The following is a 25,749-nucleotide window of genomic DNA, read 5'->3' on the forward strand; positions in this document are numbered from 1 at the left end:
AACTGACTTACATGCCTTATCTCTGTTACACACATTATACAATCCTTTTAAAATTCTTTTTCACACATTAAAGTATCATAATTATAACGATTTTATATATTTCTAAGTGCTTTATGATTAGTTAATATTTGAGTTCTTTCTTAATCAGGCACATAGGCTTTTCTGCTGTTTTGGAATGTCAAGATCCTAAATAATTTCATTTCTCGAAATGAATGAAAGTATGCTAAACTAGGTGGATTAGTGGTATAAGCCATCTTCAGACAGGTATGCTCACTTCCCTTAAATAGGACACCTTTGTGTTTGCTGTGCAACTGTTGTTACGGTATGTTCTGTGCCTGCACTGCAGCTGAACCAACTAGCATAACATAGTCTAATGAAAACCATTGAGAAATGACATGTGAGAATGCTGTCATCTTTTCCTGGAGATGCTCTGTGCTCTCTGCATAAAAGCTGGGGAATGAAAGAACTGTTTCCTGGAGAGGAGATAAAGTGAAAAGTGTTCCCTGAGGGAGCTGGGGTTGAGTCTGCAAAGGCGACACTTTTCAAAACGTGTGGTTTCCTGAGAGGTAACCTGTATGATCCCTAAAGATCATACCTGTTGTGGATTTGTCAGCATTTTGATTTAGGGTTCATCTATCATGTCATGCCCCCAGAGACACCCTCACTATTTTCCTTATTTAAGCCTCAGTTAGAATGGGTTTATTTGCCTTTTGTACAGTATTCTGTGGGAGGGAACCTTAGTTAGACCCTGTCCCTTTAAGAAGCCCTCTATAGGCAAGAGCACTATAGCATTCTTATTAGTTAGCAGTTCCTGTTTTACAGTCTGTTTAGTTCAGGTGTCTGGGGAAGGCTGGAGACAGCAACATCTCAGACATTTAAGGTGTTAAAGATCCATGGTATTTGAACAATCAAGTTTCGGCAGAATTGCAAGGAAACAGAGTCCAAATAGAGGACACCGGGAGATCTTGGAAGCAGCAAAGCAGCACAGACATCCTTAGAAGACATCCTTAGAAGGAAAAGTTGGTGTCTGCAAGTTCTTCAAACCATCTCCAATCGTTTCCAGCATTGCAAATATCCATTATTAGTTAGCCTTCATGGGAGGAGTCAGAGTCCTAAACTTTCAATATTATTAAACCTTTTTTGAACTGTTGTTTATTTGTCTTTGGGTCTTGCACTCTGTTTTGGCCAAGTGCAAGGCAGCTGATTTTAGTTTGCTTGGGGAACAGAACATATCACCTTGCTTAAAATAATAAACAGGAAGGTAACTGACCCACAGAATCACTGTGGTGAAAGACTTCTTGTATATACCAGATTTTTTTTCTGGAATTTTTTTAGTTCCCCAGAAGAGGGTTCTGATGATCCATCATGAGGTTTTGAATGGGGTCCAAATAGACTTCTTTTTCATTTCTTCTGGACTTTGGGAAGTGACTATTTCAGTAAACATTGTAAGTTATCTCTTTTTTACATTTGAATAAAGTCTTTGAGATGGGAGGGTTGTTCTTTAAGCCTGTGGGTAAGAAACAATTGCTTTGTGATAACCATAGTAGCCTTGTTTACAAGTTACTGTGAACTCATGTACAATCCATGTATGGTTTACACTTTTTTTCTTTATATATACAGTGAATAATTCTGACATTACATTCACTGCATGTACATCTAAACATGTGATTTAAACTCCCCAATTATCCAGGTACTGGTCTCTGGTTTCATTTGTAAGGGAAACTTGATTGGCTCTTTCTTACAAACAGATGTATTCCTGTACATGCAGGATGTACATATGTTCACTGTAACATATGAACAGGGCTATAAACACTTGGTGTAACAACAGGAATGTACATATTGCCCTTCTTGTTACCAGAGTCTGACAGAAGGGCAACATTCACATGTGCATTTTTACCAGATAAGCTTTATTAAGGAATGTCAATATATGTATATGCTCTCTACTGAAATTCTGACAATGTGCTGTAGATAGTTAAGGTTCACATTTCAGATAATGCCAATTAAAGGCGTTCTGTGGAATTAGGGTCAATATTATGTTCAATCTTTTTTAGGTTATAAATCAAGTCCACATCCATACATTATTGAATATTTCACTGTTGTAGTGTTAGAGCAGTCTTTCAACTTCTCCACACAGGAAAATACAGTTGCTAATTACTGTTATAATACAATGATAGCACAGTATCTGTGGTTGCAGCCTAGATCATTCCCTACCTATCATATGCCGATACCATATTTTTTATTTGAAAATTTGTTCTGTAGCTAGGGTATACAGTCATTACATACCATGAGGGGATAGGGGAATTATGATCTCATTCTGAATGCTAACTTATTCTCAGGATTTGAGCTGCAGAAATACAGAGGCATTTTGTAATACAGCTAATAGTGCAGCATGTACAGGAATATCTTAAAAATACTTTCTTTCACTCTAGTTTTTCCCCCAGTCTCAATTTTCACTTGGTAATATATGCAAATAGTATTTCAATATAGATTTGTAAGCATTAATTGTGTTTGGTATTTTGAGCCTTCATTAGAGAAAACGTATCCATTTGAAATGGCTTAGACCTACTGTAGTGCCTAAGAAGATAGTTTCTTTTATTTTGAAATAACCAAAATGGTCAGGTTTCGGAGGTACAATGAAGCCATTGTGGAGAAAATGCTTCTGATGCACATTGAGCCTATTAAGTTATACTCTGCCATGTCACCTGCCTATTAAAATTCAAAATGTTTTTCTGCCATTTCAATGGAATACTAGGGCAATGAACTTTTATTTGTTCTGGGGTTACTGATTGTAAGGAAAAATTGAAGTTCATAAACAAAGATGATATAATTTTTTTTCAAATGTGCCAATGAAAGATTGTTGAATGCTAGGAAATAGATGGAAATCTTCTATGGATAAATACATTTTATTTCAGGGTTTGGGCTTGCCAGAACCCTAACATTCAGTTTTAAAATTTTATTCTGTCTCTGGGCAGAATACAGGCAAGAAGAGGGAAGTCAATTACTTTCAAGCAACCATCATATCTTTAGGAATGCTAATATCCAGCATGCCCAGGGACAATGAAACAGTCATCTTATACTTTGCCGGGAATCTGACATCTATAAGGGACTTGGGAGTATCTTCCTCAAGATTTCAGGAGATAATTATTCAACCCACAAGGGGATAGGAAAACAAAGATAAATTTCTTTGTCATGGAGGGAGTTGGGTCCATTTCTGTAGGTCCATCTTAATTAATTACATCTGGAAGAAGGAGCTCTCACACCTGAGCTCCATCATGATGGTTGCTATTGCAATGCTCTGCAGACAGTGGACTGCATTCTTGGATAAAGAGTCCAAGGTAATAGGAATCTTATAACTATAACTTTTAAGGAAAAGAACCTGTCTTAGAATAAGATCAGCAAGTGCCTGAACAGAAGGGGGCGGCAGAAATTGCATGTTCCATGCACAGGGCCAGCCACAGTAGATTTGTCAGCTTGAATCAGATTCTTCTAGAAACTCTCCAAGTGCCCCCTCCCTTCCCCGCTACATTAAGCAGGAAATTCTCCCACCCAATCAGAGGTGAGGACAGGAGAGAGGGAGGAGAGACGTCCTCAACCCGCAGCATAAGAACATAAGAACATAAGAACAAGCCAGCTGGATCAGACCAAAGTCCATCTAGTCCAGCTCTCTGCTACTCGCAGTGGCCCACCGGGTGCCTTTGGGAGCTCACATGTAGGATGTGAACGCAATGGCCTTCTGCGGCTGTTGCTCCCAATCACCTGGTCTGTTAAGGCATTTGCAATCTCAGATCAAAGAGGATCAAGATTGGTAGCCATAAATCGACTTCTCCTCCATAAATCTGTCCAAGCCCCTTTTAAAACTATCCAGGTTAGTGGCCATCACCACCTCCTGTGGCAGCATATTCCAAACACCAATCACACGTTGCATGAAGAAGTGTTTCCTTTTATTAGTCCTAATTCTTCCCCCCAGCATTTTCAATGAATGCCCCCTGGTTCTAGTATTGTGAGAAAGGGAGAAAAATTTCTCTCTGTCAACATTTTCTACCCCATGCATAATTTTGTAGACTTCAATCATATCCCCCCTCAGCCGCCTCCTCTCCAAACTAAAGAGTCCCAAACGCTGCAGCCTCTCCTCATAGGGAAGGTGCTCCAGTCCCTCAATCATCCTTGTTGCCCTTCTCTGCACTTTTTCTATCTCCTCAATATCCTTTTTGAGATGCGGCGAACAGAACTGGACACAGTACTCCAAGTGCGGTCGCACCACTGCTTTATATAAGGGCACGACAATCTTTGCAGTTTTATTATCAATTCCTTTTCTAATGATCCCCAGCATAGAGTTTGCCTTTTTTACAGCTGCCATGCATTGAGTTGACATTCCCATGGAACTATCAACTAAGACGCCTAAATCCCTTTCCTGGTCTGTGACTGATAGCACTGACCCCTGTAGCGTGTATGTGAAGTTTGGATTTTTTTGCCCCTTGTGCATCACTTTACGTTTTGCTACATTGAACTTCATTTGCCATTTCTTAGCCCACTCACCTAATTTATCAAGGTCTGCTTGGAGCTCTTCGCAATCCTTTGTGGTTCTCACCACCCTACATAATTTGGTATCATCTGCAAACTTGGCCACCACGCTACCCACCCCTACTTCCAGGTCATTTATGAATAGGTTAAAGAGCACTGGTCCCAAAACGGATCCTTGGGGACACCACTCCCGACATCTCTCCATTGTGAGAACTTCCCATTTACACCCACTCTTTGTTTCCTGTTTCTCAACCAGTTTTTAATCCATAGGAGGACTTCCCCTCTTATTCCTTCATTAAGCTGAATTTTCTCAACAGTCTCTGGTAGAGGAACTTTGTCAAAAGCTTATTTTGGAAATCCATAAGTAGACAATGTCCACCGGTTCACCCCTGTCCACATGCCTGTTTACACCCCCCCCAAAGAACTCCTAGTAAGTTTCTAGTAAGAGACAGGATTTGCCTCCTGCAAAAGCCATGCTGGACTTCCTCTTTCTCAGCAGAGGTCTTGCTTTTCTGCATGTTTTATAATTTTATCTTTTAATGAAATAGATTCTACTAATTTACCAGGAACCAGATGTCAAACTGACTGGCCTTGTAATTTCCCGGAGTCCCCCTAAGATCCTTTCTTAAAGATTGGTGTGTGACATTGGCCATCTTCCAGTCTTCAGGGATGGAGCCTGATTGTCAGGGATAAGTTGCATATTAAAAAGTGAGAAAGATCAGCAATTTCATGCTTGAAGCTCTTTAAGAACTCTTTGGGTGAATACAGCAATCTGGGCCAGGGATTTGAAGTAACATTTAGTTTTATCAATGGCTGCCAGGAACTTTCTTCCTCTTGTCTACCACTATCTTCTTCGCTTAGTTCCTCTGATCTCGGCCTCCTAAGAAGCTTGGTTCAGGGTGCAGGAATGTTCCTCACTCTCCTCTTGGAGTGAAGACAGATGCAAAGAATTCATTCAGCTTCTCCTGCAATCTCCCCTGCCATCTTTTAGCACCACCGCTGAAATTGTTCCTTTGTCATCCTAACGGGCCTACCGCTTCCCTTGCTGGCTTCTCATAGCTTTTGAGTGTACTCTGAAGAACTGTTTGTTGCTGGTCTTGATGTTCAGCGAGCCATCGCGTTCCTCATAACTTCCTTTTTTGCCTCCCTTACAGCTATTAATTTGCTTCTCTTTTTGCCACCATTTGTGTTCTCCCCTCTCTCATATTCTTTCCTCATCAGCCAAACTGGACTTCCATTTTCTAAAAGACATTTTCTTTTTTCTGATAATTCTCAACCTCTCTTGTTAACCACATGGTGGCTTTCTTTTGGGACTGGTGTGCTGCCTTTTTCTAACCTTGTGAACACATTCCAGCTGAGCTTTTATTACTGTGTTTTTAAATAACCTCCAAGCATCCTGGACAGTTTTGACTTCTCTTGATTTTCCCCCTTTCAGCTTTCCCAAGACTTTCATCCCCCCCTCATCTTTGAGAGAAATTTCCCTTTCTGAAGGCTTTTAATGTAACTACATTAGTAGTCTGCCACTCTCTGTTCTGCGATGCTGAGATACTGAATCTCGACAGCATTGTGGTCGCTGTTCCCTATCGGCTCCAACAACACTGACTTCACTGCACCAGGTCCTGGGTCCCACATAGAATTAGATCTAGGATCACCTCTCCCCTGGTTGGTTCCACAACCATCTGCTCTAAGCCACAGTCATTTTAGCAAGCATATCCAGAAAATGCTCTCTCCTTACTATGACAACCTGAAACATGGCATTTTTTTTCCAGCTCTTATAAGTGGGGGATAGCTTTTCAAAATCACCCATTACCACTACATAGCAAGAGAACTGAGGGGAGTTCTCCCTCCTCACCTCTGATTGGGTATGAGAATTTCCCACCTAATCCAGGGGGAAGGGGAGGGAGCACTCGGAGAGCTTCTAGAGCAGTGGTGGCGAACCTTTGGCACTCCAGATGTTATGGACTTCAATTCCCATCAGCCCCTGCCAGCATGGCCAATTGGCCATGCTGGAAGGGGCTGATGGGAATTGTAGTCCATAACATCTGGAGTGCCAAAGGTTCGCCACCACGGTTCTAGAAGAATCTGGTTCAAGCTGACAAATCTTCTATTGTGGCTGGTTCTGTGCATGCGCAGACCCATGTGTGCCTGCACAAAAGACTACTCTACGAGCAACAGTTATAGTGCATGTGCAGTGCAACACTGTTCTTTTCACTTTTATCTTGTTGCTTTGCTCTGTCCATTACTGTGCAAAGACCATATGGATAGACTTTTGACTTGCAATGTTTTTTTACTATTTTTAATACTGATAGTCATCATACATACCACATAGACCTACACTATTTCAGCATGCTATTGAAACTGGGCATAAAGGAAGGGAGGTAGTCAAATGTTAAATCACTATTTTTCTGGGAGTGCTCAAATACAATAAGCTGTTCCCATGATAACAAGTTGCTGGGTAGCAGGGAATGTCATCATCATAACCTGAGAACCTCAACGCATGAAGGAAAGCTTGGGGCACTAATCCTTTAGGCACAGACTTCATAAAACAGCCAGTTGGTGTGGCAGAGTAACGAAGGAGAAGTAAGCAAGGGAAACTCCTCCATGGTTGGCTGAGGTGAGAGAGTGGCCTTTGCCAGGCAGGAACTTGGAACAGTGACAGCACACCTGGATGCCTCAGAGGGCTGAACAGAGCTATGTCATGGGGGAGCAAGATCACTGTGCCACATCTTCCTTCTTATTCAGTTTAAAATAGAAGTTCTGAAGGAGATAATAAATGTCTCAGCTGGACCCATTGACTCTGTGGCTTTTACATAACAACTGGTATTGCAGATTAATATGTGGGCTGGGTCAATATGGCAGAAATCAAGGCTCAGAGAATTATGATATATGAATTCTTTTGTGCTTTCCTGTTTAGCTTCTGCTGTTAATGAAATTTATTTTATGTATTGTTAAGAACTTAAAATCGTAAGAAGAGCCTTGCTGGAGCAGACCAGTGATCCATTTGTGTCATGCAGTGGCCATCCTATTCCTCTGAAGGGTCAACATTAGGCCATAGAGTCTACAGTATTGGGACTCAGAGGTTGACTGCCTTTGAATGTGGAGGTTCTTTTTAACCACTAAAACTAGTAGCCACTGATAGATCTATTTTCCATGAGTGTACCTAATCCCCTTTCAAAGCTGTCTATGCCTGTGGCAATCATTACATCCTCTGGGAGCAAGTTCCACATTTTAATCACTCTCTGTGTGAAGAAGTATTTCCTTTTCCCTCCTGAATCTACTGCCCAACAGTTTAATTGGGTTCTTCAAGTTCCTGTGTTTTGTGAGAGGGAGAAAAAGTTCTCCATGTCAACTTGCTCTACTCTCTACATAATTTTATAAACCTCCATCTTGTTTCCCCCCACCTTTAGTTATCGCTTCCAAATAAGGCTGCAGGATAGCAGCATTATAATAGCTAATTATTTTCAATCCCTTTCCTACTAATCCCTAGCAGAGTTGGGGGGTTTTCACTGCTGCAGCACACTGGGTTGACTTTTGAAAGTCCAAGTGTATAATGTCCACTGGGTCACCATATGCCTGCTCTGCTTCACTCCAAATCAATTCTTTTAAATGAGTGACATTTATAGATGTATCTTGTATGTATCAGGAATGGCACAATATCCAGCTTGTGTCTCTATCAATCCGTGATCAATGAGTGTTGATATATATTGCTAGTTATATAGTTGAAAATATATGCATGGTCACGTACAGAACTGATTACCCTTCAGCTCATAAACATACAAACTAGGGATGCCAATTGTGACTTTGGAAATTCCTGAAGGGAGTGCATAGAGAAAGTGAAGTTTGGGGTGGGATGGAAGCTGAATGCGGATATGAGGCCATGCAGTCCACCCTCCAAAGCTGCCATTTCCTCTAGGAAAACTGAACTGTGTAGTCTGAAGATCAGTTGCAATTCTCAGAAAACGCCACTCCCCACTTTGAAGTTGGTATCCGAAACACACACACACACACATACACACACACAAGCTTTTACTATGTTGGAAATTAAACAACATATTTAAGATTGGACCATAACTCAAAAAAGAAGTTGATCATTTAGAGTCTTTAAAAATTCTGTTTTATACGTGGACATAAAATATAAAATAGTTTTGATGCTGAATTTTATTTCCCATTGTTTTCCTCGTAAAAAATACAAAGTCCCTTTAAAAACAGCTGGTGCCCATGAACTGAACAACAGACTGTAACAAGGATTTTAGTACAGGTGGTTCATGTGATATTTTGAAAAGAGGAGACATTAACAACATTCTTGTAATGTGGTTCTACTAAGGGGGAAAAACAACACTTTTACAAGCTAAGTATTGACGATGGCAACACCAGCTGTCTACACTTGTATTCCAGCAGTCATTATATTATTCATCATGTTGCCTTGCAAATAAAATTCATGACTTGGCAATAAAATTTCATATCTGGCACCAAAAAGCAGTGTAAAGAGACAGGGAAAAACAAATCACTATTTCCATACATATGAACATATGTGTGTTTGTTTGTATACCTATATATGTTAATATATGTATTAACATGAACTACAATTAATTTAAATCAACTCAAATGAGACTATCCATTTCATTTCCGACCCCACCCCCCTCATTTGTTCACACTCACCCTCTTCAAATGAATCCTCCTTGACATTTTGTGCATGTTCCAGTTTTGTTTTTTGTTTTTTCACTTCTCTGTGGATCCGATGCTTCAGTGGTTCAAAGCCTTCTGCTGAAATTCTTTGTAGGTCATGCATTTGAAGCTTGAAAGATTCAGATTCGGATCAGTTTCAGCTCAATGGATTTGGATTGGCTGAATCCCGAAACTCACAGATTTGGACACATCCGAATCTGTGGGAACATCTGAGAATTTCAGATGCGTTTTTATTTTTTAGATATTTTTGCACATTTTGGCCTGCAGGGGGCACATTCTTAGACATATTGGCACCACAATTTCAGGGTATCATCAGGTGACTATCCTAATGGTACCCCCCAAGTTTGGTGCAGTTTCGTTGAGGGGGGCCAAAGTTATGGACCCTCAAAGGGAGTGCCCCATCCCCCATTCTTTCCAATGGGAACTAAAGAGATGGGGGCTACCCCTTTGAGGGTCCATAACTTTGCTTTTCCACCAGTCATTCAGCTGAGGCTAACCCTTCAATTTGTCTGGTTGGCCACCTTTTTGTATTCACCCCAAGCTCTTCGAGCGGTTAGGAGCATCAGTTATAGTTTACCGTTTGCCTGTTCCTTGGTTGTTGTTCAGCTATTGCATATTTTTGTATAATTTTAGGTTTGCTGTTTGGATTTTTGTAATTTATTATGTTGGATCTGCTGTGATCCACTCTGAGCCCATGTGGGAGAGCAGCACACAAATTTAAATAATAAATAAATAAATTCTACGCAATAGCAGAAATGCTGTCAGCACAGGAGCAGCTGCTCTGGTAAGTCCTTAAAGGTCTCATCCCCAAATCTCTCTCTATCGTTCCCTCTCTGCCTGGCTTCTCCAGGTTAACAACCCTAACCTCCAGGGAACAAACCTGCTCCCTGAGACCCATGTATTGAGTGCACACCCATAATTCTGCCCAGTAGATAGATATTCATAGATCTGGTACATTCTGCAAAACTCTCGATAGCCTCTGCTATGCTGCTGGCTTTCTACCTTCAAAACTGGTCAGTCGTTTAAAGGTATTTTAGAGTGGAAAAGAGTGCTTACCTGAACTTTTGCAGATTTCCTAAGCAAGACGAATAGAGCAGCAAGCCACTCTCCTTGCTGACGTGGAGCTTGTATGCCCTTTCTCAGGAAACTCTCCTGCTCCTTTTCAACGTTCCATGCTGAACTGCCAAACTCTACTCCCCTATTAGAAACCCCGTTCAAAGCACTGGTTGCAAGCCCCGTAGAGATCCTATGTGGCAGGTCAGTCCTCTACTTTCTGCTTTACAGCTGAAAACTGTAGCTCCACCCCCCAGAAGTCAGACAATAACGGGCAGTCCAAGCCCCTTCCACCAGAACCATGTGCTTTTAGTTTTCTCACTAAAGCTTGGAGATTTTCACACAAAAATGTCTGTTTATCAGCCATGATTTTTTGCTGCTAAATCAGCAATTTGGGGAGTTAGATTCAGAAGGTTGGTCACCCCTTTTCTTCCTCACATACGGAAACTTAAGATATCTGACCTCTGAGTATTTACCAACTCATCTATAAGAACCTCCTTTTAATATAACCTGTCTTAGGCACTGGTATGCTAAATATTATTAGCAATATGGGGAGTTAGATTCAGGTTTGTCACCCTTTTTCTTCCTGTACATACAGAAACTTAAGTTCTTTGATCTTTGAGCATTTACCAACTCATCTATAAGAACCTCCTTTTAATATGACCTGTCTTAGGCACTGGTATGTTCTTGTGATGTTTTTAAAGCTTTCAAAATCTATTACCTTCTAAGCAAAGACTGAAGAAATTGATTCGCCTTTTCAACTTTCTTCCAGAACATAACAGATTTGACACAAACTTAACAGTCATGTTAAATTTCAATAGAAATATAGATCATAATGAATTTTAATGCTTTGCTCACTTTAAAATGTGTTTGAAACTTACCTGTTAGTGTTCTGAAAAACATTGTATATCTGTGTAAAGATGCATGTTTATATTCTCATCTGAATATAGCAGACATTTTAAAAAGGAATAAGTAAGCAGATTTTTTTTGAGGAAGAGAAATGCAATTTTCAAAGGATAATGAAGTATTCTCAGTCAGTAAATAGTGTATTTCATAGCATATTGACACTGAATGATAGTGCTCTATGTATATCTTCGCTATGCTTGCACACATTTGTTTTATATACTTGTGATTTTATTGTATGTTGTTTATCACCTTTCATCATTTCATTAGCAAACAACTAAAATAGTAGATTTCTCAGCTAAACTAGATTTGTCAGTTACGAGCAGAAAAACAAGAGTGCAATGCAGTTCAATTAAAACTCAATGTACATTTTCATCTCATTGGTTTCAGTAGGGTGAGCCATCAGTTTTGTACAGTAAAAGACAATCAAAGTATCATTTGAAAGAACTACTTGGCCTAATGGGGCAAGAGAGAATCCTAGGCATGCTGTTGTAGTGGAATAATAGCACTGTTTACCCTGAACAGAAGTCTTTTCATTCCCAGTGATATTTCTGGAAGATGAGGGAGAGAAAGGAGAGGTAAAAATTGTACATGGCTTTCTAGTAATCATTAAAGTAGAATGTTTGTGCAATCCTAAATACAAGTATACTGGCATTTTAAAGCTAGGGGTTTAGGAGCTACGCATTTTCACTAATTAAAACCAAATCTGTCTGACTAATTTTAAAATAAAGGTGCTGTTTATTTAGATAGTCTATATACTGATGTATATCATCTAGATCCTGTCTTGTGTACTGGGAAGCTATTCTGACAGGGGAGAAACTGAAGACATTAAAAGGGCTAAAGTTCAGTGGCACATGTTTTGCTTGTGAATGTTTCAGGTTCATCCCCTGAACTTTTAATTGAAAGGATTCCAGATAGCAGAGCTGGAAAAGTTATCTGACTTTAGAGATCTTTTGCCAGTGAGAGAAGACAATTTTGAGCTGGATGGATTGGAAGTCAGAATCCATAAAAGACAGGCTACCAGAGCATAGGGCAACTATTTGATCAGTTGGCAGCACTATCCATCACCTATGTTTGACCTTCTGAAGAAGGATGACATCTCCTGAAAGATCTCTGTACTTTGTCTGAATTTATCTGAGCTATGGTATAGCAAAGGCTTATTCATTCATTTGTTCGTTAAAAAAAACACTTTTATGCTTCCTTTCCATCTGATCAGGGTCCTTAGTATGGCACACATAAAGACATTATAAAACATCATAAAATAATGAATTAAAACACAAAACTAACACCACTAGAGAGGAGGGCCAATAATCGTTGGGGATATGCTAAACAAAATAAAAATCTTCATCCACTAGTGCAAGCCACCAGTAGTGGGAAACAGATGAATCTCCTTGAGGAGGGATTTCTGAAGTTCTGCCGGCACAACCGAGAAAGCCTCCCATCTGGGTTCAGATGGCAGGAGCCGAGAAAGCCTCCCACCTGGGTTCCCATCTTGGGGTGCCTCCAGTGATGGGATTCAAATAATTTAACAACCGGTTCTGGTGGTGGGATTCAAATAATTTAGCAATTGGTTGTTTACAAGCACCATTTTAACAACCGGTTCTGCCGAATTGGTGCGAACCTGCTGAATCCCACCACTGGGTGCCTCCCATCTGAACTCAGATGGCAGGAGCAACTGAAGTAGGGCCTCCAAAAATGACTGGATTAGGTATATTCATGTGGGAAAAGGCAGTTCTTAAGGTTAACATAGTTTTCTTTGTGATTTTGGGTTTTACTTAAGCATTGATCAGTGAAAGCAATGGGTAGTGCCTTTGAGTTATTAGCTTTGTCAATGACGATGATGTACTCAGAAAGAAATCATCTCATTTATCGCGGGTTTGTTCTTTTCTTCACAGTCAAATTAAACAATACTGGTATTACTTTCAAGATCACTGGGTTCACTGTAGGGAGAGGTGGGTGGGAAACATGACTGGCTCCGATGAAATTGTGGTGATTAAGGCCGGGCTTGGCCTTATATAGGCTGCCCAGCCTCCTCCCCATGATTTCAGGGCGACCCACCACTGATGTCACTGACTGGTGCCCCGCAACCGGGAAGAGACCTCGCAAGAGGCTGTCCCTTTCCCAGCGGCAATAGCGGCCACATTAAATCGTGGCCGCTCCTTTCTGAGGAAGTTTTAGATGCATGATCAGACCAGGTGACTTTTTGGGAAAAAAAATGCTTACTCCAAAGAACTTCTAGTTCTATAGTAATATGTTTACTCAGTACTCTTCAGATTTTTAAATGGAACCATCAACTATTTTTTTAATCTTTCTGTTTAATGTATTAATGTATATTATACAGTTATGTTGATAGACGATAAACGGCAACTAAGTCTAGATGTTTTATATTTTATTATTCGAATAATTATGTTTCCATGGAATAATAGTGCTGTACCTCGGAGTTAGCTTTCTCTTTACTTAAAGCTGTTGTACAGGTTTTGACTACTTCATCTCACCACCACAATGAATGCAGATAATATGCTAATTTATCTTTATGGCAGCTCTCAAGGGTCATTACCAAGGCATAGTGAAATATACTGAGTGCATTAATAATGATTGTAATAAAACTGGCTTTCAAAAGCATTAAAGAACAACATAATGATGCTTGCAAAGCTGCAAATATCTTGGTAAAAGGATGAATGTGAATTAAATGGAGTTTCATTTTGGTAATGTTCATTTTTGATTCAGATGAGTGTATAAAAACAGTTAATTTACCATTTGCAAATGACTAGTTAAAGATTTAATCATGAAAAGTACATTTACTTAGAATGTGCTATTACTGCCATACTTGCACCTTGGCAAACTGAACTGCTTTTTGCTGGAGATTCTTGGAGATACAGAATGGATAAAATACTGACCCTGCTGTTATGATGGCTGATTATTAGGATTATATCTGTTCGTAAATAAAATTATATTTTGAGAATTAGATAAATTAGAATAATTAAAAATATTTTTTAAAGCCAGGATGAACTAAATGTCTTTAGAAAACTGTCTTTAGTTTACCACAATTAATATCTTCAGTCAGCTAAGTGCATTTCGTCAAAGTCACTGGAGGATGGATTTATTAGACATGTGGACATTTAAGCTGTTTGCTCCTAGACACTTGAAATATTTTCATATTTGTTTTAAAACGTTATCTTGATTCAGCCAGAGTCACTATCAAAAAGGGAAACATAATTAAAACAATTTCAATCAATAAAACACCAGTTAACAATAATTACCAATGTGACCATGGATTCGGCAGCATAAAAATAACGCAGGCTTATTCATGAGCAGTTTAAAAAAAAAACGATTGATTATGCAGAGCAGCTACTGTCAGCCACACCCTTTTCTATTTCAATTTATTTTAATATAACCGAATGAATGTTCAGCCCATGCACTTTGCCTTCAGAAATGCTAATGAAAATATCCAATTGCATCAAACCTCTCTCTGTGTAGAGGAGTTAAAAAATTTTTAATCCTCAAACACCTGTTATATTACATTATACTGCATTGGAACTTTATGCAAAAGCCGATAAAATGTGATATGTGAATAGAAATTTAAAATCTGCTTCCTATAGTCTGATAGTGAAAGTGTAGCCCTATCTGTAGATATTTAAATCTGTGGATTGGGACCACACAGTAGCAAACAGAAACTTCTGTTAACCCTTGGCCATACTTCTCCCAGGCTAAGGCTGATCTATTTTTTGCCATTAAGTCACGGCTGATCTGTAGGATTTTCAATAGAAGTGATGTTCAGAGGTAGCCTTTCATGATCCCAGTGTTCCTTGGGGGTCTCTCAACCGCATATTAGCTAGGGCCAACCTGATTAGCTTCTGAGATCTGGGAAGATCAGGCTACTCTTGGTTATCCAAGGTAGGGCAGGAAAGGCTGATAGGGGAAAAGAAAGCTGAGAGCCAGTGTGGTGTAGTTGTTCAAGTAAGTGTCAGAGTAGGATCTGAGAAAGCCAAATCCCTATTTTTCCATAGAAATTCACTCAGCTTAATCATAGTGGTGTTGTGAGGAGAAAATGGAGGAGAGGAGAAAGATGCAATATGCTTTATGTTTTCATTGAGCAGTGGATCTAGTTGGAGCAAAAAGGTGGATGTCTACAATGAAGCAAATAAATAATAATAAAGAGAGAGGGCAGATTAAAGAAAGGCTGATTGCTGAATGGGAAGATGACATTGGGCTGCCAGGAGAAAAGAAAAAAGAGATACTGTGTGAAAAGAGATAAAGGGGAAATGAAGAGACCCCACAAGTTCTTGTGGATTCCTCATTTGTACACTCATAATGTCCAACATTTTAGAGCAGAAATGGAGATGGCCTTGTACTTTATTCATTTTCACACAAAAATTATAGTCCACCCATTACTATTCATTGTTGATGGCTTTTCTAGCTGTTCATTTGATCACTAATATCCTGTCCAGCATGACTTCTGGGGCCTAATATGCTATCTGACAAGTCATAGGTTTGCTTAATTTTAGATGTTAGACTGTTAAGTCTCACAGTGGGTCTGGTTTTACATTTATAGGATAGTTGGAAACTAATAGGATTGCCAGTTTTAGGTTGGAAATACCTAGAGATTTTTGGGTAGAGCCTGAAGAGGGCAGAGTTTGGGAAGGGGTTTTGTCACCTGGAGATCAGTTATAATCCTTGGAAATATCCAGCCACCACCTGGAGGTTGGTAACTCAAGAAATCAAACTTGTTCAGCAACATGTGCTACTTGAGTGGGTAATTATTTGGATGCTGATGAAACATTTAAAGTTATGTACCCTAGAATCAGGATATGTTTCAGCCCCCAAACTAGATACTCAACGAGGGGAAAAAATCTGAGGAATAAAAGGAAGCTGTAGAGAAAAGAGAGGTACTATCAATATTATGTTCAAAATCTAGGCATAAACTAGTCCCTTATGGAGAAGTGAATTGGGAAGCCCATTGTTATTAGAGCTCCATGTGAACCTCTAAAAGCCTGTGCTATACTAACATGTTGATGAGATTTTGTGATGAAGTGTTAGGTCTTGGAATCTTAAGATAATAACGGGACTTGGAATCTTGGAATCTTAAGGTCTTGGACTCTTAAGGTCTTGGATTCCAAGGTCTTGGAATCTTAAGCTAATAAAGGGACTCTGAAGTATCAATCAGTAGCGTTTATTGATGAGGCATACAAGCACCACAGTTAGCAAAAGCCAGTTCTGGCGAAGTTGGCATTTTTGGTCCCCTTTATCCCCCACAGAAAGCCCCCCTCTTGATTTATCAAGTATTCCCGAGACTGCCCCAAGGTCAGCAGCAGATAACGGAGGAGCCACCTGGCTACCTGACCAAATGAGATAATGGATGTAATTATTTTCTCATGGGACAGAGATGCCAAGGGAAAGCTAGTTTACTACAAAGCATGTGAAAGCCATAAATTAAAGATCAAGGAAAGCATGCACAGATGCCCGTGGTTACATATAGTGGGCTGGTTACATGTATTTCAAAGCAGCATGGATTTGTTATTTCAATCCGTTACATAGAATTAGGATTAGGAATGCACTTTAATCACCCAGATAGCATCCCCCTGACAGGAAGCTTCATTGTTTTTTATTGATTTACTTTGTTCTTTGTTTCAGATACAACACTTTTTTTCCCATCATTCAGTGAGAATTCATATTTAGAACTTCCTTCTGTAACGTGTCTTACTGGAATTAGATCTCCAACAGGGCAAGAATTTAACAGAATGATGATCTACTTGACAGTGAAGACAACAGCTTCAAAAGGCACTCTCCTTTATAGTAAGGATGGATAATGGATTAATTATTTGTACAATATTCTTCTGGTATACAGACTGCATATAGCTGTGATCTCATTTTTAATTTATAAACAACTCTGGACAAAATAGTGGCAAGTAGCTGAAAGGCTTTAAACAAGAAATTTAAAAGATTGTAATGGTTATTCAGTTAGTCTGTACATTTCTTTACAGTATTACATCCCATTGACTCTTTCTGCACAAATCTCAAAAAAAGTTTCTAAAATGTTTTCAACCCCTTTCTTTTTTAAAACAATGATGGTATGTCTGACCACTATTACATGATTTTTCCTTTTTTTAAAAAATTATGTGTTGAATTGTGCTTCAATGCTTTACAGCCTCATGCTGCATTCTATACTACACATATACTCAATGCTTTGAAGACTCTCTCACACACTCACACACACACTCACAAATAAAAGAAAAAACAGAGAAATGTTGAAAATAAACAGGCAATGGAGAACTGATGGAGTTCAGGGAGGAAGTTCAGGGAAGCAGAAAAGCATGGGAACCATAGCAAGTAGATTGCACAGTAGATGTTTTTAAAACATTTCAGCCAGAGAATCATTTTAAAAGGGGATTCATTTAAAACATTTTGAGGCTGGAAATAAAACATTTGAGGGTAAAAACAATGTGGAACTCCATGGAGGAAATATTTAATTTCCTGCCTCAAAATCTTTTAAAAGGTTTGTGCAGAAAAGGCCCCTGTCTTGCAGTTAGTGACTATAAATAGATCTTAGAAGAAATGTTATTTTTTAAAAAATGAAAAATTAACCCTTCCAGACTTGGGCTGTTTCTGCACACACATGAAAACGCCCCTCCACCGGCATGAATTGTGCCGGTGGAGGCTCATGGACTGCTCGCACAGCAGCTTGTGAGCAGCCCTGACTTTCTCCCCAGATGGAGAGGTGGCTCCGCACTTAGATATATTTATATTCTAGATCTTAAAATGAATATTTTAATCTGTCAATTAAAAACTCCCAAGGGAAGCCAACCTCAGTTAGCTTCCACTGCCCTTTAAGCCCACTTGTGCCAGGTGGGCCTGGCCTTGGAGATACACCTTGTTTTCCGTGGCATACCTCTGCTTTCCTCTAAAAGGTATTAAAAGGTTGGTGTTATTATAAAAACTTTTTGGGCTTCCAGAAATGCAGGAAAGTTATTTTAAGGGGGTGTGGTGGCGCTGGGGCAGCATCATCCCCACTCACCTGACAGTTCTGGATTGGTGATAGATAGTTTCCTTGGGGGAAAATGAAAATCATCATTTTGACCGAGACTAAAATATTAGGCCAGGAAAGAAAATTGGGAGCCCAAAGGCAGCAAGGCTAAAAGTCGGGAATGAAATGAGAAAGAGGACTGTGAATCATAAAAGATGACATGAAGAAAAGGTCACCGGAACAAAAAATGGAGGTTAATAAAAGAAAGTGTCTTGAAAAAATTGTAGATCACTTGAGGTCAGGAAAGGATATAAACTAGGGAAGGAAATATCTGTGGTGGGGACAAGGTACCTAACGATAATGGTCTCTAATTCTCAAGGCTAGATCAAGCCAGCAGAATCCCACCAGTTATTATATGGTCATCACAGGGTTGTGACCTTGCAATATTAAGCAGAAAAAGAGGGCTAAGAAACAGTGGAAAGATGCACATATTTATTTTAACTAAACAACCCATTGATGAGCAAGCCTCCAGTTTGTATGTCCAATACATTAAGCAAGCAAAATCTATCACCTTTTATATGGTGTACACTACAGTAGGTCATTTGCAACCTGGATCAGAATCAAATTCTTATTTAAAAATCCACGTGGTATCTATCTGTCTAGCTATTTGATAAAGAGATGCCATCATCCAAGTAATAGTGTTGATGGAATAGTTTGAAAATATAATTGGGTAAATGCCACTGGGAGCTTTTTTGATAGAATAAGAGCCTTGTATTGTACTAACAGTGTCTTTTTTTAAAAAAACATACCAGGAGGAAAAAATTGGCTGGTAAATTGTGTACATATCATGCAAAGTGTCACTTTTAAAAATCCAGTTGCATAGGTCCTGTAAGAGCCTATGAAAAAGGTTTAACCTGTAAGAGCCTATGAAAAAACTACCTAGCCCCTCTTGGTTAAAGCCCTCATTAAAATTGTCCAAGCCTGGGCACAGTCAAGGGCAGGGGCACACAAAATACTGGCGTGCAGGTTATTAGGGAGACCAGCTGATGACTCTGGGATCCTCAAGTGGCCTCAACCAAAGGCCCAGTGGAACACCTCCATCTTACAGGCCTTGTGGAATTGTTTAAGATCTTGCAAGGCCCAGGAAGATCTTGTGAGGCCCTGCAAGGCCCTGGAACTCAGAGAGTTCCACCAGGCTGGATCCAGGGCTGAAAAAGCCATGGCTCTAGTTAGATATTTTTGTTTTGTTTAGTATTTTTATGCTGTTTGGTGTGTTTACAAAGTATAATGATATATAGATGGATAGTGCTGGAATACGGGAGAGAGATCTGCATTCTTGTTTTGTTATAGATATTTTGGAGATTTGTAATATAACTGGTCATTGACTGTAAATAAAGTCTTCTTCTTCTTCTTCTAGTTGAGGCCAGTTGCACATTCCTTGGGCCAGGGACTACCAGGATACTTTTTTATCAGAGGACTTCAACATCCTCTGTGGGCAGTATGGCCTAATGCGGTTCCACAGATACGATGGTCCCAGACCATTCAGGGCCTTGAAGGTTATAACCAAAACCTTGAACCTGATTCGGAATTCCACTGGCATCCAGTGCAGCTGCCAGAGCATCAGTGTTATGAGCTGTCTCACCGATGTACTGGTGAGGTGTCTAGCTGCTGCATTCTGGATCAAGGCTAATATTCGAGTCAGTCTCAAGGGCAGGCCCATGTAGAGTGAGTTACAGTAGTCTAGCCTGGAGGTGACTATTGCATGGATCACTGTGGCTAAGTCGGGGTGGGATAGATAGGGGGTAACTGCCTAGCCTCTTGAAGGTAGTAGAAGACAATCCTCACCATGAGGATTGGTGACCTTGGCCTCAATAGAAAGGGAGGACTTCAGAGTCACACCAAGGCTCTTAACAGATGCGGCTGGATGTAATGCCACATCACCAAATATCGGCAGCTGGAAACCCTTCAGCAGACCACCCTGACCCATCCATAGGACCTCTATCTTCAATGGATTTAGCCTCAATTTGATCTTTTCCAACCAGTCAGCCAGCCTCCAGACCCTGTGCCAAAACATCTGGGGGAGTGGGGCCAGCCCTTCATCAAAAGAACAAGCTGAGTGTCATCAGCATATTGGTAACATTAGGAAGGTGTAGAGTAGACACTTGACCACATCCTAGGTGGCAAATATATCGATTCCTTTAAGAAACCATCATTCAGAAGATTGCCTATTCTTTTGCTGTTGTAAATGCTGACATTTGAAATAAAATGTGTATGTAAGTTTGGTAGCTAGAATTCAAATTCAGTTACTTTTTAGTAGCGAAGCTTACATTGCTGCTTTGGTTCTCCTTCTTATGATAATGAGATGCAGATGTGACCTAGCTGGAAAAGAAATTTAGAACAACAATGAGATGTTTACAGATTCACAAGCTCCATTCCCCAGATTTATATTCATAAATGCATCAGGCATGCAAATGCCTTTTCATATATTTACCTGTATATAATAGCAAATGCACAGTGAAATTGTTAACAGAAATATTTGGAACAGTGTTACTCAGATTCCAGAGTTATGGCTCACGATATCTCTTTTCCTGGTGTAAGGTGTTAGGGTTCCTCCCCTCCCCTCTTTCCTGATTATTCAGTTACTTGTAATTCTTTGGAATAGAATAGGTCTATGAAATATCCTTTGGGGAGGGAGGAAAGCATGGTACAGCCCAATCTCATCAGATCTTTGAAACTAAGCAAGGTCAGTAGTACCTCGAAGTCAGATGGCCAAAAAAGACTCTGCAGAGAGAGGCAATTGCAAACCACCTCTGCTTCTTACTTGCCTTGAAAGTCCCTTGCTGTGGATTCCATAAGTCAGCTGCAACTTGATGGCACTTTACACACATCTAATATCATCCTTTACTTTTCTTCTCTCTTACTGAGCAAATGAACCAAACTGTTGCCCATCCTAAGCTTAGGTGCCTTTTAAGACTGTTTTGGTAGCATGAAGCCTTCCCTTGATGACAGGCAGATGATCCAGAACAATGTTTGCCAACCTGCGGATCCCAAAGCCTGTGAAAGTGGATCTCAGGCTTTTGCAACTTCATTGATTAGTGCACACTCTGGTTTGTTTGTTTATTAAGTAATTTTAGACTTGTGGTCCACCACACAAAAAGGTTGGGAACCAGTGGTGGGATTCAAATAATTTAACAACAGTTCCGAACTTCTGGTGGTGGGACTCAGTGATGGGATTATAACGGGTTCTCCAAACTAGACAAAAAATTAGCTACCGGTTCTACTGAATAGGTGCAAACAGGCTGAATCCTACCACTGTTGGGAACCACTAGTGTAGAAGATACTATTTACAACAATACTATGGCAGACCCATGGAAACTTTAAGTCCTGGATATACTGAGACAAGATCATGAGTCAGGAAGAGATATGATAATTTTGGGGCAAGTTTAACCAAAGCCTACTTATTTTTAAAGAGAATACTGAACTCTAAGCTGAAATTTATTTTGTATCTTTTCAAATATCCAAACACTCGCCTTTATCTAACAGTTATTAAAATACAAACAGAATATTTCTTCTCAGTTTGCTGGAACAATTTTTTTCTTTTTTTACAAACCAACCCTAACACTTCAAAACTCTGTAAAGCCACTTCCTTTGAGGAGGGAGGAAAGCATAGTTGTAAAATCAGAACAAGAAGAAAGCAAACAGATAAACCTTTCAAATCAGTAACAACTTAACCCACGCAGCAGAAACTCAAATTTTAAAAACCTGCTAGAAACACAGAAAATGCAAAGCTGTAAAAAAAATTCATAAACAAGCCAAACCCCCCCCCAGCATAAGTCTTTTCAATCTTTCCAAAAACAAGTGTAAAACAAAAAACAAGGAAAACTATTGTGAAAAAGAACCAGAAAAAGACAAAGTAGGAGGAGCCTCTTGTCCCAAGCTACAGGCCCTCAGACAAAAACAAAAGACACAGAACAACCTGAAATAATATTTCAAAATAAAGTCCATTGTAGGCAAACCAATCCTTGAGATTGAGATGTCCAAGCACAAAACAATAAGTTCTTCCCAAACAGGCAGAGAGCTGGCAGCAGAAACCCAAGACACAGGGAGATGAGGCCTGGAGATGGTTCTCAGACATCAAAAATGACTGTGTACTGGAACAGTTGGTCAAAGAGTCAACCAAAGGGATAGAGATGTTGGAGTTGATTCTGAGCAGGACTGAAGAGGCAGATTTTGTTATGTCATTTGGAACCACTGGCCACAATGCTATCATGTTGAGCATTCATGTCAATGGAAAGTTACTCTTGAAGTCCAAAATACATTTGATTTTAAAAGAAGGAACTTTTCAGAAATGAAGGGAATAGGGTTGAAAGGGAATATCAAGAGAATCAAATCATTAGACTAGAGGATGCTTGGAAGCTATTTGAAATCACACTAAATGAAGCCCTATAGAATGCATTTTCCAAGTTAGGAAAGGTACTGCCAAGTCTAAAAGGATGCTTGCATGGTTAATAAATGACCTAGTTATGGAAGCCATGAAAAGCAAAAAGGCTTCTTTTTAAAAAGTGGAATCTGTTTCAGTAAAGTTAACAGAATTGAACACAGGGTCTATCCCCCCTCCCAAAATTGCTAATTAATAATTACACAAGCTAAAACAGAATTTAATGAGCAGATTGCTAAAACCCTCAAGACAAACAACAAACTTTAAGTATATCAGGAGCACAAAACTGACCAGAGGGGCAGTTGGGCCTTTGAATGACCAAGGAATAAAATATTATTAAAAGAAGATGGGAAAATGGCAGAGAAGTTGACTGAATTTTTTGCATCTGTGTTCACTGTGAGAAGTGTGATGCATGCATCCCCAGTGAGAGCAACTACTTTCAGTGGAAAAGTCTGAAGAACTGATTCTAATTGAAATGACAAAAGATGTTCTAGATATTACTGGGAAATTAAAAACCAATACATCTGATGGCATATATCAGTTCTTAGGGAACTCAAATATGAGCATATTGATCTACTAACCTGTATATATAGCGGGTCAGTAATATCAGTCATTCACTGTGTTACCCAGGATGGAGATGCAGTCTCTCAATAAAGTGGGGAATATTAGCTCAGAGCAGACTGCATATTAATATTGCGAGAGGCTGGGTAGGGAATCTTTAATACCAATGTATATGAAGGTCAGTTCTTGGAAGAAGATCCACAGAGAGGAGTATAAGGCAAATTTGACAATCTTTATTGTAGGGATAAGGAGTTCAGCAGCACTCAGTTCAATGCAGCAAACACAGACGCAGAGAGAGAGTTCATAAGATATAAATAGGTTGGAAAAATAGTTCTGAAATAGAGAGGGATAAGGGGTACATGGGTAATACAACCTGATCACGGTGTGAAGAAGATCTGGGATTCAGAGCCAAATGGCCAGCGTTTGGTTCCAGGGGGCAATGAGTTGGACACAGTTACAAAGACAGAAAGGTGTCAATGGCACTGAGCGATTGGATCTTTGGAGGATAAGACATAGGGTGAAGGACCACATTTGGGAGTTGTCAAGAAGGCTTTGACCTTTGGGGACTAGATCTGAGACATGCAAGATAGAAATTAAGAGGAGAAAGGGTGATTGAATAATGGGAGAGACATTAAGTGGATGGCTGTAGCAGGGAGTTGTCCAGGTACAGTGGAACTTCAGTTTTCAATGACATCAGTTTTCACCAATTGTTGCCAGCTGTTTTTTGCCTCAATTTTCATCGGTTGCCTTGGATTTCGTCGACTTGCTGACAAAATCCAAGGTGACTTTTGCGTAACTTCAATGCACCATTTGCGTTACACCTGCGCAGACAGCGTAGCCTCGGTTTTCACCGGTTTTGGTTTTGGCCGATAGTCGCCAGAGGGATTGCCGACAAAAACCAAGGTTCCACTGTAGTTGATGAAATCACAGCAGAGAGACAATAGAATGCAAACTAAAGTGATCAGAAGAAGTTTAGTCATAGAAGGGAGTATCTGGGTGAAGACAATCAGGAGAGGTAATGCAATCAGGGGTCCTTTGTGGCTGGAATAGACATGAGTAGAATCAATGGATAATTCTCTCAATAGAGGAAAGTAAGCCTGGGGTGGGGAAAATTCCACAAAGATTGGTATTGAGGTTGGAGATATTTAATTTTATCATAAACTGGGAAGGAGCAGGATACTGGCCAAATTATTCAGTACAGTGAAAACCAAGACTTGACTGTGAAGAACTCCCAATATCCATTAATTGGGTGAGTTGGCAGCAACGTGGCATCTCAGAATAAAAATCCCAATTTCATGAATATGCTAAATGGGTTTGATCTTTCTGAGAATAAGAGGGGGAAAGATCTTGGGTTCATACTAGATAACTCAATAAAAGTATCAGCCCAGGGTGCCTCATCAATGGAAGAGGCGAACACTATTTTAGGGACTGTTGGGAATAAACTTGAAATATTATAATGCCACTGTATAGCTGTATGGCACAAGTTCTTCTAGAATACTGTGTCCAGTTCTGGTCACCATATCTCAGGATTGAAATAGACAACCGTGGGATCCAGGATAAACCCTGCCCTGACCTCAAAAATGGATAATAGCTAAGGAAGACATGTGAGTCTCCTGTCCTGGAGAACTCCCTGCATGAGATCTTTATGAATCCTTCTCCTTCCCCACATTTTTGGTGGAGATAGAGATTTTGTGGCTGCTACTGGCCAAATTAGCTGGCATAGGATCGGGCTGTGTGGATGGCTGTTCTGCATCATTATTCTCAAATGGCTGCAGTTTTGTTTTAAATTGCTAGCCTTTTCTACTGAATAAAGTGTGGGGGGTTCATCCAGCATGGCACTCCACCATTTTCCCACTAGGAGACAAACCACCGTGTCACTAACACCATGTCACTGACACTGTTTATCCTGTTCCAAACTAGTCCACCTCTGCGTCCCAGTTAGTAATCCTTTTTACGGTAAGTATTAACTTGCCTTAATTTGTTCAACACTCACTGAGTAGTATAACTAATTTGTTCAACACTCACTGAGTAGAAATGAACTAGTTGGCCAGGCTATTTTCACTATCACTGTCTTTCATTCTTCTCAAAGTACAAGCTCAGCAGGCACAGAACACATTGCACAGAGGTGACTGATTGGTTTAGCACTTTAATTTTTCAGCTGTTGGTGTAAAATTTAACAAGTATATATATAAAAGTAAATGACTGTAAAAACACGCGTCACTTTTGCTGACGTTGGAGATAAAAGCTTCCTCAGCTAAGCTATCATGATTTGAAAAGAAAGTTATTGACTGAGGAGCAAATTCTCTCAACAATAAATTGAACTCTACTACACTACTCAGTGGCTCCAAATGTTGCGGATAAGAGTTTATTAATATGGACCTTGCTGCCAAAGGAATAGAGAGCTATTTAATGAGTGAGCGAAAGACAGAGGCAGGGAGAGGGAACGGAAGATACATAATTTATAGAAAATTACTATATAGCCTAAAGGAACACGAAACTAATTTGGAAAGGAATGCTTTACACATGGACTCTATCAGGTATTTCCTGAAATACAAGGACAAAAGAATCTTTCTTTGGTCATTTATTAATTATTCCTTCCCCACCCCGGCATTCACCTTTCAATAGA

The 25,749-nt window shown here is 39.8% G+C and overlaps 1 protein-coding gene across 1 annotated transcript in view; it reads left to right on the forward strand.

Annotated features, from left to right (window-relative positions):
• Positions 1-25,749, forward strand: part of LOC125432636 (protein eyes shut homolog) — a 300,627-nt gene that overhangs the window by 120,914 nt on the left and 153,964 nt on the right. The window contains exon 4 of the mRNA XM_048496405.1: positions 16,795-16,956. Coding sequence (XP_048352362.1) covers positions 16,795-16,956 — 162 coding nt within the window. The remainder of the gene's footprint in view (positions 1-16,794; positions 16,957-25,749) is intronic.

Source organism: Sphaerodactylus townsendi, linkage group LG01, assembly GCF_021028975.2.
Source record: "Sphaerodactylus townsendi isolate TG3544 linkage group LG01, MPM_Stown_v2.3, whole genome shotgun sequence".
Classification (NCBI taxonomy): domain Eukaryota; kingdom Metazoa; phylum Chordata; class Lepidosauria; order Squamata; family Sphaerodactylidae; genus Sphaerodactylus; species Sphaerodactylus townsendi.